Raw genomic sequence first — 12,926 nt, forward strand, 5'->3', positions numbered from 1 at the left:
TAATAGGAAAAGGAAGGTGAAATCTCATGATTAGTTTGAGCGTTCTGTCAAGGGACAGTGCAATCATGTTTAATTTGACTGCCGTATGGCACAGCTTTTCTTCACTTTTTCAAAAGACCAGCTATGCAAGTTTATTTCTGAGGTCTGATGTGATAAATTCAGGCATTATGGTTGGCAGGACTATATGTATCTGACATCTGTAGTGCTTCACCTGTGCCTGGCCTCCTAAGTTACCTGACTGGCAAAAGATCCACAAGGGCTCTGAGCTGTAATACTCATTCAGCTAGTGAAAGAAAGAGGCTTTTAATACTATCTATTTGAGGTTTTTGATTTTTTTTTCCTTCTGGGGAGGTATACTGGCCATGGTTTTCTTATTTGTTTTTGTCTATATTGAAACTGACACATAGCAAAGCTTCTTTCAAAAAAATCATTCTAGATTTAGCAAATTACATGCTTTCAAGAAATTCTCTTTAACATTAAGAAAACCATGTCAATACTATCAGAAAACAGTAATATTTAAAATGCTAGAGCTAGCATAAGCTACTTAGGTGTATTCCCTGGAGCTATTAGAGTTATTAGGACAACAGTAGGCAGTAAATGAGATATTCAAACACATAAGATGATAGAAATTAATTTTATATGTACATACATATATGTATGTGTGAGTGTGTTTAATGAACAGCTGGTAACGGGAAGTAAAGTTTAGAGAGCTGAACTACTCACTGCTCATCAGTTGAGCCATGTTAAATTACCATATGTACGGAAGAAGTCTGCTCACCTTTAAAACCACAGCCATGAAGAAAGCATAAAGGAAGGCAAAAGTACATCATGTTCTACAAAGTAGAATATTTTAATAATAATAATATAATATTCAACAAAGTACAGTTCAAATTATTATTGGGAACTCATGAAATTTGGGCCCTGCAATACTTGGCCTTTTCATGTTTAGGATTATCAGGTTAAATGTGAAGCATGGAACAAGTCACTGGTCCGACTGCTTTGTTCTTGCATGTTTCTCTTTAATAAACTCCCCAAACTTAATAATATTAGCATATTAGACATGAATAAATCTACTCTGTATCTTTTCTGTCTTGTCATAGTGGGAGAAATTAACTGGAATTTATGATAGCTGGTTGCCTTCATAACAGCAAAAGATCCTTCAAATAATCCATACTCCCATTGCAAATATGTTTTGCTGTGAAATAATCATTGCTTGGTGAATTTCAGATACTGTTTGCATTTAAATCACCCAGAAGAACAGATTCAGAGGTAATTCAGCACTGATTTGCCTTAATAACCCTGTACATTCTTTTTTTCGCAGACAGTTAATGTATATGTGCAAGAGGGAGGAAATGATTCCATACCTGTGAAAGTGCTGAACTGTGATACCATATCACAAGTAAAGGAAAAGATAATAGACCAAGTCTATCGAAATCTGCCGTGTTCTCAGTGGCCAAAAGCTGACAGTGTAGTTCTTGGTATGTAGTTACTTGTGATGCTATATTGAACAGGTCAGATCTGCTGTGTTGCTTTGTATTTTCTGAAAAAAATGTCTATAAGAGGATTTTATTGCTTGGTTATGGTTTGGTTTGTTGTTTGTTTTTTGGTGGTTTTTTTTTTAAGCTCAATTCATGTTCAGCTGAATGCAAAAATACAGCATTTTGCAGCAATCTGAATATGCTTTAAAAATTAATGTTTTCTTATGAGTTAGGTTTTTTTGACTCCTAAAGTTTTGGGATACTGTTATCAGCATTGCAAGAGCCTGTTAATGACTATTGGCACAAATGAATTCATGTCTGACAGAGTCAGTATCTCAGGTACTAATTAATGTGATAATGACAGCATGGATAATTAACTGATGGAGAAGTAATGATGCAATTTCAGAAACTGGTACTGATTTTTAGTTGCCTTAATGATGGTTATTCAAAAGAATTATAACTTACAGGAACTGCACTTTTAGGAGATGATGTACCACTTAGTCTCTGAAAATCATCCTCCTTGAAGGCTTTCAAAATAGCTGTTCTCTTCTTGACAAAAAAAAAGGAAATAGTGTTCCTTAAAAGGCATAATAAACTCAGAACTAAAGCTCCAACTAATATTTTTTTCAATATTTTCATTACTGCATTAATGTGAAAGTAGAAGATTGAATTCTTGTACTTCAGAAAATCCTAGTAAATCCCCTAAAAATGTCTTTTCTATTTTATGAAATCTTACTTTTTTGAACCGATAGCAGATCTTATTATATATATTTATTGAATTCTATGAGAAGGAATTTAAGTTTTTATGGAAGACAATCAGAAGTCATATGCATGGTTAGGAATAACTCATGCAAACATCTGTAATAAAGACCAAATGATTAAGCAATAAAAAACACACATTGGGGCATGTGCTACATTACTTCTTTTGATGTTCCACAATCTGTCAGTGGGTCTGTAAAACCTTCTTGGAGTAGTTAGTTTTGCACATGGTTAAAAACTGTTTTTCTCACTTTAATTACCCCTTAGAATGGCGTCCAGGTTCTACTGCACAGATCCTCAGTTTTGCACATGGTTAAAAACTGTTTTTCTCACTTTAATTACCCCTTAGAATGGCGTCCAGGTTCTACTGCACAGATCCTCTCAGACTTGGATTTAACATCCCAACGAGATGGCAGATGGAAACGTATCAACACACTAATGCATTACAATGTAAGGTGTTTCAAAAAATGTTGTTCACACCTGTTACCTGGTTTCTTGTAATAAATAAAATCTTTATCTGTTTATAGAGAAATTTCAGTGGTACATACAGGTTGCCTGGAGAAGTTGTGGATACACCATCCCTGGCAGGGCTCAAGGCCAGGCTAGAAGGGGCTCTGAGAAACCTGGTCTAGTGGAAGTTGTCCCTGCCCATGGCAGGCGAGTTGGAAATCTCGATGGTCCCTTCTAACCCAAACCATTCCATGATTCTATGATAAAGAATCAAAAGAAGAACGCGGGTCTGGGTCTATTCAGTAAAAGGTTTGGATGGTGAAAGGCTGGGTCTAGACATTCTGCATTTTATATAAAACCACAAAACCTAAATGCCAGTACCTTGGTTTCCTCAACATTGAAGTATCCAAATCGAAATTCCATTTTGAACATTCACCTTTTTGGTGGGTCTCATATTCATCTTTTCTTTTTTCCACCACTTCTTACCCCTGAGAATTGTCTTTGTCCTTGCTGTGCTGCTAAATAGATTTTGAGTTGGTCTGGTTTGTTCAAAAGCCCAATCAGGAGAGCAGATGTTGCTGTCGTTGTATTGTCTGTTCTAGGTTTCATACTGTGCACTCTACCACGCACTTGCAATCCACTTATCTTTCCTTTTCATGCTATTTATTGCTTTCTAACAACAGTTAATCCTGATTGGGAAAGAGATTGGTTTCCCTTTTCCTGAGAAAACAGGCTGGTCTGATTATTCATGACAAGCCCGATTTTTGTCCAAAGGGCACCCACACCATGAGGAACCACTTAAGCCTTGAAGATGCCCCTAATATTTCAGTAATCTCAGAGGAGGTGTTGATGGGATCTTAGAGAGTGGGAGGGAGTCTATTCTGAATTGCAGAGCCAGTTGCCCAAGAAGCCTAGGAAGGTTAGTATTTGTCGTAGATTCCCTGCAACCGATCACAGAAACCCCAGTTTACAGTTTAAGAAAGAGGTTCAGTAGCGCGTGGTTCTTTCAAAGAATATCTCTATGTTTCTCTTTTCAAAGGTCCGAGATGGTGCCACACTCATCTTATCAAAAATGGGAATTTCCCAGCAGCCAGAGGATAATCAGCAAGATGTCCCAGGGGAAAGTAAGTGTCTTCTGGCTTCCCTACCTCCCAAGATGACCAGATGTCCAAACCCACAGAGTGATGCTGCCATTTTGATTTTGTTTATCAAGCACTTCCATGGAGTTAGATATTCCCTACCAGACTATATAGGGTTTATTTGTTATGTGTTACCCACTGTACACTTGCACTGGTTTTCTTTGCCCTCATTATAAAATATTAAACCCTAGGATTTTAACCATAATTGCTGTGAGTCCATACCCCAACTTAATAGAAAGCACTCTTATTTAAACATTTCCTTCCATATTTTGTTTTTCAATCACACTACATCTATAGTCAAACCGTACATTTCATCTTCCCAGAGCTTTATCTCTTTTTCTCCTTTGTTCAGCCTTTACTCACATTCCTCTTCAAATTTCTTTCACTTCTTATTAGACTGAGAATTAAATGCAGTGTTCTAGATGAACCACAGTGGAGACTAGCTCCCCCCCCCTCTCTGGCTGATGTAATTTTTTGCAGCATGTCTTACAACTGTGTTGCCTTGCAAACTCATCTCTGTACCTTCAGATTTTATGTCTCCTTTCCTTCTGAGTGATGTTTCACCAGCTATGCTAACTTGTTTTTTCCCAGGGCTTTTTAGTTGACTTTGATCGTTCCATTTTGTCTCTTTATTAGATGCAACATTTTTCACAATTCCTTTGCTCTTTTTGAGGTTTTCAATCCTCTGTAAGTGAGCATCAGGAATTTCCTTGTAATGTTTCTTCTCTTTCACATCACTAATGCATCTGCTGCATAATTCTTGTATTTCTGTCTGCTAGAGTATGCTGGACTTCGCAACACAGAAGACAACCTGTTAGCTTGCAACCCATCTTAAAAGCTTTTACTTTTGTGTGTTAGTATTCTGTCTAGACCAATTTTTTATATTTCAGAATATCTTGAGACACAATATCCATTACAGCCTTGAACGCTCTCAAATTTTTATGGCAATATTTACTTGTGAATATATGTCCTTTGTCACATGTATTTCCTTTACTGACTTCAGATGTACAGTTTCTCTGTTTTTTTTTTTATCCTTATATTCAGTTATTTTACATAAAGTAGAAGTTAGATTTATGGAACAATAATTGTTGAGATCATTCTTCCTCCCATGAACTCATTTGATATGCTTTTCTCTCTAGCACTGATTGCAAAGGCCATTACTTCACCTAATAGTTTCATTCCTTTAAACAGATTTACTGATCTTAGATTTAATGTTTTAAGGGCTGGGCAGTTAAACAGGTTGGAAATAATATGGCAGAAATGTACATTTTTCAAAAAGATGGGTCTCAACTGATAGCTCTGACATATATGGCTATTTAGCAGAAAGGTTCAGACTTTCATTTGTTTTGAGTGTTGGACAGGAAATTAAGATGGGCAGAATTACTTACTGTTTACTTTTTACTCTGTCCTCCTGGATTCTTTCTTTTTTTGCACCAGAAAGAAGAGTCTTCTAATGGTCATGTCTACACTGCTGCTGCTATCCTCACCCTTTTACTCCAAGTGCCTGGTATAGGTGGCCAAGCAGTGACTTTTCTGTCACAGCAGGTGCTGACCCAGCATGTTAACTTAAAAAGCCATCCAGTTTAATATAGAATGCAGTGGAGTGCAGCCAGGCAAGGTGCTGATTCCTAGTCCCTGTTCAGTTTCGTTGCACTGGTAGGTGGGGCTATGGTCACCTCACCTCTAAATAAGTGGAGTGGACTGTGAATGGAGCCTGGGGGTGCCCTTAACTTGCTTTGCTTTCTTGACGTAGAATAGTGGTCAGCCTTCTGTTCTGCACGGCCAATCTTCATCTTCCTCACCTTTCTACCCCTGTCGCAGGCACTAGAGGATGAGATCACGTGGGTTTGTTTTTTTTTTTTCTTGTGTTAGGTTTTTTTTCCTTTCCTCCTTCTCTGCAATTATATCATTCAATATGATTCAGTATGATGAAGCTCTTTGAACAAGCATAATCTGTACTCCAAGGTGAATTCATTAGTTATCTGTGTGGCATACTAAATTGAAAAGAAAAGCAGACTTCTGGGGACAGTGCTGTTGCAAAAGGGCTCTTGTATGTTAGAGAAAAGCCTGCAGAGAATTCAGATCCCAAAGCATCAAGTGCTAACAGCTTCCACCGTGTTTCTTCTCTACACCTGTCTTGCACCATGGTAGTGTACAAATTTGGGATGACAGTGTTTCATGCCAAGCTACCCTGCTTTTTTTAGCACTGCAAGGTCCTCAGAGCTATCTGGTGCCAACTTGTTCTGTTGGAAAGCTATAAAATGTTACAAAGCTGATACAAAGTGAGAGCCTGCTGTGACCACGATTTGTGAGACACTGTGAATAAAAGGGAGAGGAGAGGATCAGAAGCTTCCCCTCCCACATATGCACATTTATATAGCACAGGGATTTACAAGGTTTGAATAAACAGAAATCCTATCCTGACTATGAATGAGGCTTGTGACGAAATGGATTTCCTTTTATTCGGTCTCATTAACTTGCACCTTTTGCATTGAGAAGTGTCAGCTGAAGCCATTGACTGTCAGCCAAACTAGGAGGCTTTGCACCGACCAAAAATGTAAAACCACGTTCAGAGATGTTGCCCTAGATCCTGGCATTGCTTCTGTGCTGCTTTTATTCAGAGCTTTTAACAGGAGGACACTGGAAGCTGGAGATTGTGACAAATTAAACGCAGCATCTTTTGCTTCTGGAGACAATAAATGTAGTTACAAATTTGTATCAAAAAGGAGAACGGTTCCAGTGATTTCATACTAGTATTTCTGTACTGAACTATAAACCAAAACAACACATTCTGTTATTTTGGGTGTTTTTTTCCTGATATTGGGTTTTGGGGGGGTTTTGTTTGTTTTGTTTTCTTTTCTTTTCTTTCTTTTTTAGTTATGAATAAAAATAGACACAGGGTTGCAGATCAGAAATACTAATTAGCAGATCTGTTAGGGCAACCTTTCCTCCATCTCCATGGAACAGTATTCATGAGGTAGGGGAGACTGGAAGGAAGATCATTTGCTGCAGGTCGCACAAGGGGAAAGGGGCTGCATTGCCTGATGTTTACATCATGGTTCCTACCACTGTAATTAGTCAGCACAGTCAATTTTTGCCATTAACACTCCCCCAACACCCCAATAATTATTTTATATTGGCCAAAGAATGCATAAGGGCCAAGACAAAGCTCAGGGGGAAGCATTTGACACCCTGGACACAATCTTCTTCCTACTTACAGCTTGATGCTTAGTGTGACTAAGAAGATAGAAAGGAGGTATTTCCACCTATATTTTATTTTCTTCATTTCCTATTTTCCCATTGAAGAAAATATGATCTCATAGAACTGTTATTTTCTCTTAGCAACCATATTGCTAACATGTTTTGTTGGTCCATGTTCTGAATTTCTCTTCCTCTTTCTTCTTGCTATTTATAGCAATGAAATGAGATCTTCGGGTTGCCGTAGTTCATCTGGTTGAGCTGTAGTCTCTTGATCCTTACTTTCCTATGAAATAACTACTATTCCAATAGTAACCAATTCTGCTGTTGCTAAACAAACACAGAACAAACTCAGCTGCATGTAAGAGCCAGTGATCTCAGTGGAAACCCCTTTAGCTGTTTCCTCTTCTGTCCAAAGTTAAACTGGACCATATACCATCAGCAGGGCAAAGAGAGAATAAATTCCTTTGATTCAAAGGAGGAAGCAGGAGTGTACCAAACAACTGACATAAGGCTGGAATATAGTTTCTGTCTAACTGTATGATTTGATCCCTTAATTTCCAAAAGTAAACAACAGGGATTGCAAAAAAAATCTAGTTCATGCCTAGCAGTACTCTTACTGTACAGGCAGATGATTTCCATGAATGACATCTATTGTGAAGTCACAACTGCTTCAAAATAAAGTGATAGCTTTTATTTCTTCTGACTTCATTCACATGAACTTCAAGTTGAATTAAGGACTCTCAAAGGACAATGTGATTTAATGTGGGATTTATATTTCTTCCCTACCTTGTTAAAAAGAAGTAAATGTCCCAGAAGACTGCATAACTTATGCTTTTCATGAGAATATATAAAGTAGATTCAAGCAAAAGTGTTGGTTTAGCCAGATTGTTCTTAAATGTTATTTTCCCCTGTGATGTAAAATACTGAATGTACATGCAAACTGGGAAATTCAATGTAGCTGTTGAGGAACTTAGTTAATTAACTATTATGGTCAAAGTTAATGCAATTAAAAACTGATATTTTGTCCTTTAACCGGGATTCAGTTATGTTAGAGGTGCATATTAAGGCATAAAACTTAGCAGAATGCAAAATAATTTGTACAGTGGGGCTGAATCACAATTTTTATGGGAAAAATAACTTCCATATTTTTAAGATGTCAATGATTTTTAATGTACTGATTCAATAACTTCCACTGGAAAAGCACCATTGATTGTAGGGACTATGTCAAGTAGATGCAAAAGTTCAGGAATTAAAGGAAGAACAAACAAAACCAAGAGATTTGAAAGTGACACAGAAATCCTTTTCAAGGAATATTAATGGCAAGTTAAAACAATTTTGTCATCTCTTTTAGAACTGTCTGTAACAGAAGCTCTTTAGTCTAAACAATAATGTGATGCCAAAGTGCAAAACTGGTTTTATCCACTGCGTGATCGTTGGTCCAAGCCCCAGCACCAGGTGCAGGACCAAGCCCCGGGTAGCACTATAAGACACTACTATAACGGTTATCCATTATCATCCAAGTGCTTACTCCTGTTTCTGCTTTATTGTAAGAGACTTGATGTGAGTCTCTCCCTCTGGTTTAAACTATGAATACTGATAAACCAATTTTTAAAAAAATCTTACTATATTGTATATGAATTTGCTTCAGTCATTATCTCTGGCTGCTGGAGTTCATGTTGTCTCAGGGATGTATTTTTCCTCCACTCAGCTACAAAGTCAAGTGGTGCTTATCAAATGTTGATAAAAGGAAGGTTTGAACTGAGGTACCATACTTGGACCTCAGAACTGGGGTAAAGATGTGAATTGTAATGGTGTTACCTAGAGATGTAATGGTGTTACCTAGAGAAACTGTTGTACCAGTAGGCTGCAATTTGTATTTCTGTGGTGGTTATGGGGTCAGACCTAGCTAAGATTCTATAACTTGATCATGTCTTTGAGAATTCACAAAGAAGAAAATAACTTAATTGTGTGAACCTCAAAACATACACATACTGTGTTTACATGAGTCTCGTGATTTAGGAAAGGTATTTATCCAATTTAGTCTTCTACCACTCCAAGCCATGCACTGCTTGCTCACTTCCCCCTCCACCTCCCCCTCCCCTGCACTGGGATAGAGACACAATGGGAGACACAAAAGGTAAAAATCATGGGTTGAGATAACAACAATTTACTGGAAACAGCAAAGAGATGAGAAAAGAAAACTAATGTCAGCGGATATAAGAAAAGAACCGTTATTGCTCACCATGGAAACACCCAACAACAGACAGTACCTGACTGTTCCCTCTGTCATGCTACTCCCACTGCTCTCTCCAGCTTGAAACTGGCATTACCCCACTGCTCCTCCACACTTACTTCACTGGAAGGACCCCCTTCTCCCCAGAGGAGACTCTCTTCTCCCCACCTGTGACAAATGACATCAGGTGATACAGAACCTCCGTGTCCCAGCCATGACTCCTCCTGGCTACTGCAAAAATTATCCCTGTCCTGACTTGAACCAGGACAATGACCAAATAGAAGTTTTCCTATTGTGTGATTCTTTCCTCTCCCTTTGGTCTTGACAAAAGCAAGTTTTTTCATCTCTGTGCCACTGAACATTTAGTATTTGAGTTGTATATGTTGGACAGGAACAGAGTAATCTAGATTCCTTTGGCAAGAGGACAGGTATGTTAAGCACAGGGAACATGTATATATGTATATGATTACTTTTATGTTGCTGTTTTGGGACTGGGTATTTTTATAATTATTGCAATTACTGCTTCTAGGGCATGCACTCCTGGAAGATGAAAATAAGGTCTGGCATCTAGTCCGGCCAGTGGATGAAATGGATGAAGGTAAATCAAAGCGAGGCAGTGTGAAAGAAAAAGAGAGGACCAAAGCTATTACAGAAATCTACCTGACCAGACTTCTTTCTGTGAAGGTAGGGCTCAGATGTGTTGTAGTTACACTTTACTTCTATAGATTTTGAGATACAACTGAGGAAATAGATGCAAATATTAGTCATGCATTCGTTGGCAATTTGGAATATGTGTCAAGTACATACAAGCTGGTGTTCAAGGCTTCAAGTGATTAATATGCCCTGAGGAACATTACTGGGAAAGAGATAACTTGCAGCTCCTGATCAAAGCTGAGAGCTATGATCACGTGATCATTAAAGAAAGATTTTCCTTGCAAGACAAAGATGGATATTCTGCTCTATGCCACCTGTTTAGATAATACTTTGTTGGATTTTCTTTTGTACTGAATGCTTTATAAACTCCTATATTTTCTGTTACATTTCCCTGTTCTTGTATGTGGTCAATGTTCCAGTAAAACCCCAATAAAAAATGTTTCCATATAATAATAGTCTTTTTAGAGTATTTTTAGGGCCTATATTGCAGAATTGATAAAGGGCAAAATAATTTTTTGAAATATTTCTCCTTGGAGAAAGAATTAGAATTTAGAATAATGTGTTTCATGACCACAAAGCCAGGCTCCTTTCGTGAAAATGAAGTCAGTCTGGCTCCAGCTAAGGCCACTTGTCCAAGCATGGAAGTGGATATAAAGTAAAGTCTTCGGATAGATGACACAGACTCAGGATGAAGAGCCAAAAAGATGCTTGCATCCCTTTCTTCTGTTAATAAAGCCACTGCTTTGTATTCTCAATAGCCATTTTATAGATTATTACCAAGTCTGGAGCTTTATTGACTCATAAAATGTTGGTGAGGTGTTACAGCTGAGATCACAACTACCCCTCAGCCCTGGGACTTGTGTGTTCTGGCTGACAGTAGAATGTCTTAGACCTCCTTGCCATCTGGGTCCCTTCCCCGTTTGGAGGCTGTCAGCTGGAGTCATGGTTGGAAAGAAGATGCAGCCCTTCAAAAATGTCTGTAGGGCCAATCAGTTGACTGGAGATGAGCTCTGTGTGGCCTCAGCAGGGTCCTTTCTAAAACAAGAGGACGGTCTCTGAGGTTACCATTACTAAGATCCAGGCAGATGCAGGAATCCAAGAACACAGCCCTTCTGACACTTCACTCCTTGGGCTCTGTGGATCTCATGAAGCTGAGTCAGATTGGATGTCTGATAAAGCCCATGTGCTTGCCCTTAAACAAAAAGGGCAAATGCTCACTGGTACTTCTTCTCAGGTTCTTTGTAAAAATTGCAATGCTCTGCTGTCAGAGAAACTGGATGTGGAAAGCTGCAAAACCATTAAAAAGTGGCTAAAAATTATCTTATGTGCACAACAATCCTGAATATAGCAACCAATTTCTGCTTTTTCTGTCAAGCAGAAGGTACACTTTTCTGTGCAAACCATAGGATCTCTGGTGAAGTCACAATCTTTGAGTCTAGAACATAAAATGGTGCTTTAGGAGGTCTTTCCTGTGTTGGCAGTTTACAAAGTCACTGCTCTAAGAAATTGTTTGCTTTTTGTCACTCTTAGCACTCAGGGTAAAGGCCATCAGTGACAGCAACTGCATTATGTCCATAGGAATAAAAGATGCTGAGTTCAGCTTGTAACACAAATGTAACTGATTTTTTAAAATTTGCTTTTAGGGTACACTTCAGCAGTTTGTAGATGACTTCTTTCATAGTGTGCTCAACTCAAACCATGTGGTGCCACCAGCTGTGAAGTACTTCTTTGACTTTCTTGATGAGCAAGCAGAAAAACATGACATCAAGGATGAAGATACCATTCACATCTGGAAAACAAACAGGTACGGTATGAAAATAGGCATGTATTGCAGAGAAATAAGAGTATAATTCTCAGGTATATGCTAACACTCTTACCACAAATCAAAGTAAATTTCATTTATAATCCTCAGAATTTTAATTTAGATAATATGTTTGTGTGATGAAAAAGATTACCTGTAAACCTAGAAGCGGCAAAAAACGAAACCAATTTACCTATGGGATTGTCACTGGCAGATTTACCATGTTTTACATTTTGTCTTTCCTCAGAGAAGAGGAAAGCAAGAGGTAAATGAGACTAGATTTACCTGTCAAATCACAAAATCTCATACATACTACTTGATAGTTTCTCTGACCACACATACATCCTTCCTTGCTCTTTGGGGCGCTCAAGACCTCATATGAGTTTTTCTGAGAGATGTAAAGAGTTGGTTTTCAGGCATAGAACCCAGACAAGCTTGTATAAGCGTTGAGATATAAAATTAAACATCACTGTTGTGAGGAGATGAAAATGCAAAGCCTATACTTAATTTCATATGATTTTCTTGTTGTAGAATATTTATTGTGTAAAAAGGATTATTTATCTTTTTCCTTGCTTTGTAGCCTGCCTCTTAGATTCTGGGTAAACATACTGAAAAATCCCCATTTCATCTTTGATGTTCACGTTCATGAAGTAGTGGATGCTTCCTTGTCAGTCATTGCACAGACTTTCATGGATGCTTGCACAAGAACAGAGCACAAATTAAGCAGAGTAAGTGATTTGCATTCTACATCCTGACTATGCTCATGCCTGACGAGACAAAGGGCATCCTCACAGACAATACCCATTCTCTGAGGAGATACAGCCTTGATCGTTTCTTTTTAGTTTTATAATGAAGTTAACATTTCACCACTTAACAGGTTGGTGAACTGTCAGTGTTTCTGTGTAGTCTGCCAATTGATACTATTGAAAAAGGAGAAAATAGCAACTGCTTTTATAAAAAGCATGTTTAAAAACTCATTATTTCAGGTCTACCAATAATTTATTATCAACTTGCATTGATAGTTTGTAAAACTCAGCAATAATACCATGTGAAAACATCATCTTTTTATGAAATAAACTATCTATAATCTAATTATCTAATACTATGTTAATAAGTATCCAAATGTTAATATCTGTAAAGCTCAGGTGTATGTGAATATAAAGGCTTGATTATTGACTTTCTTTTGCTTCCTAAAGATGTTCATAAATAAC

The 12,926-nt window shown here is 37.9% G+C and overlaps 1 protein-coding gene across 1 annotated transcript in view; it reads left to right on the plus strand.

Annotated features, from left to right (window-relative positions):
- The window catches only part of PLXNB2 (plexin B2), a 174,053-nt gene that overhangs the window by 153,544 nt on the left and 7,583 nt on the right, over positions 1–12,926 (plus strand). Inside the window, exons 29-34 of the mRNA XM_053942941.1 lie at positions 1,322–1,478; positions 2,587–2,687; positions 3,727–3,811; positions 9,790–9,944; positions 11,558–11,718; positions 12,296–12,443. Of these exons, the coding sequence (XP_053798916.1) occupies positions 1,322–1,478; positions 2,587–2,687; positions 3,727–3,811; positions 9,790–9,944; positions 11,558–11,718; positions 12,296–12,443 (807 nt within the window). The remainder of the gene's footprint in view (positions 1–1,321; positions 1,479–2,586; positions 2,688–3,726; positions 3,812–9,789; positions 9,945–11,557; positions 11,719–12,295; positions 12,444–12,926) is intronic.

The sequence above is a fragment of the Vidua chalybeata genome, chromosome 5 (genome assembly GCF_026979565.1).
Source record: "Vidua chalybeata isolate OUT-0048 chromosome 5, bVidCha1 merged haplotype, whole genome shotgun sequence".
Lineage (NCBI taxonomy): Eukaryota > Metazoa > Chordata > Aves > Passeriformes > Viduidae > Vidua > Vidua chalybeata.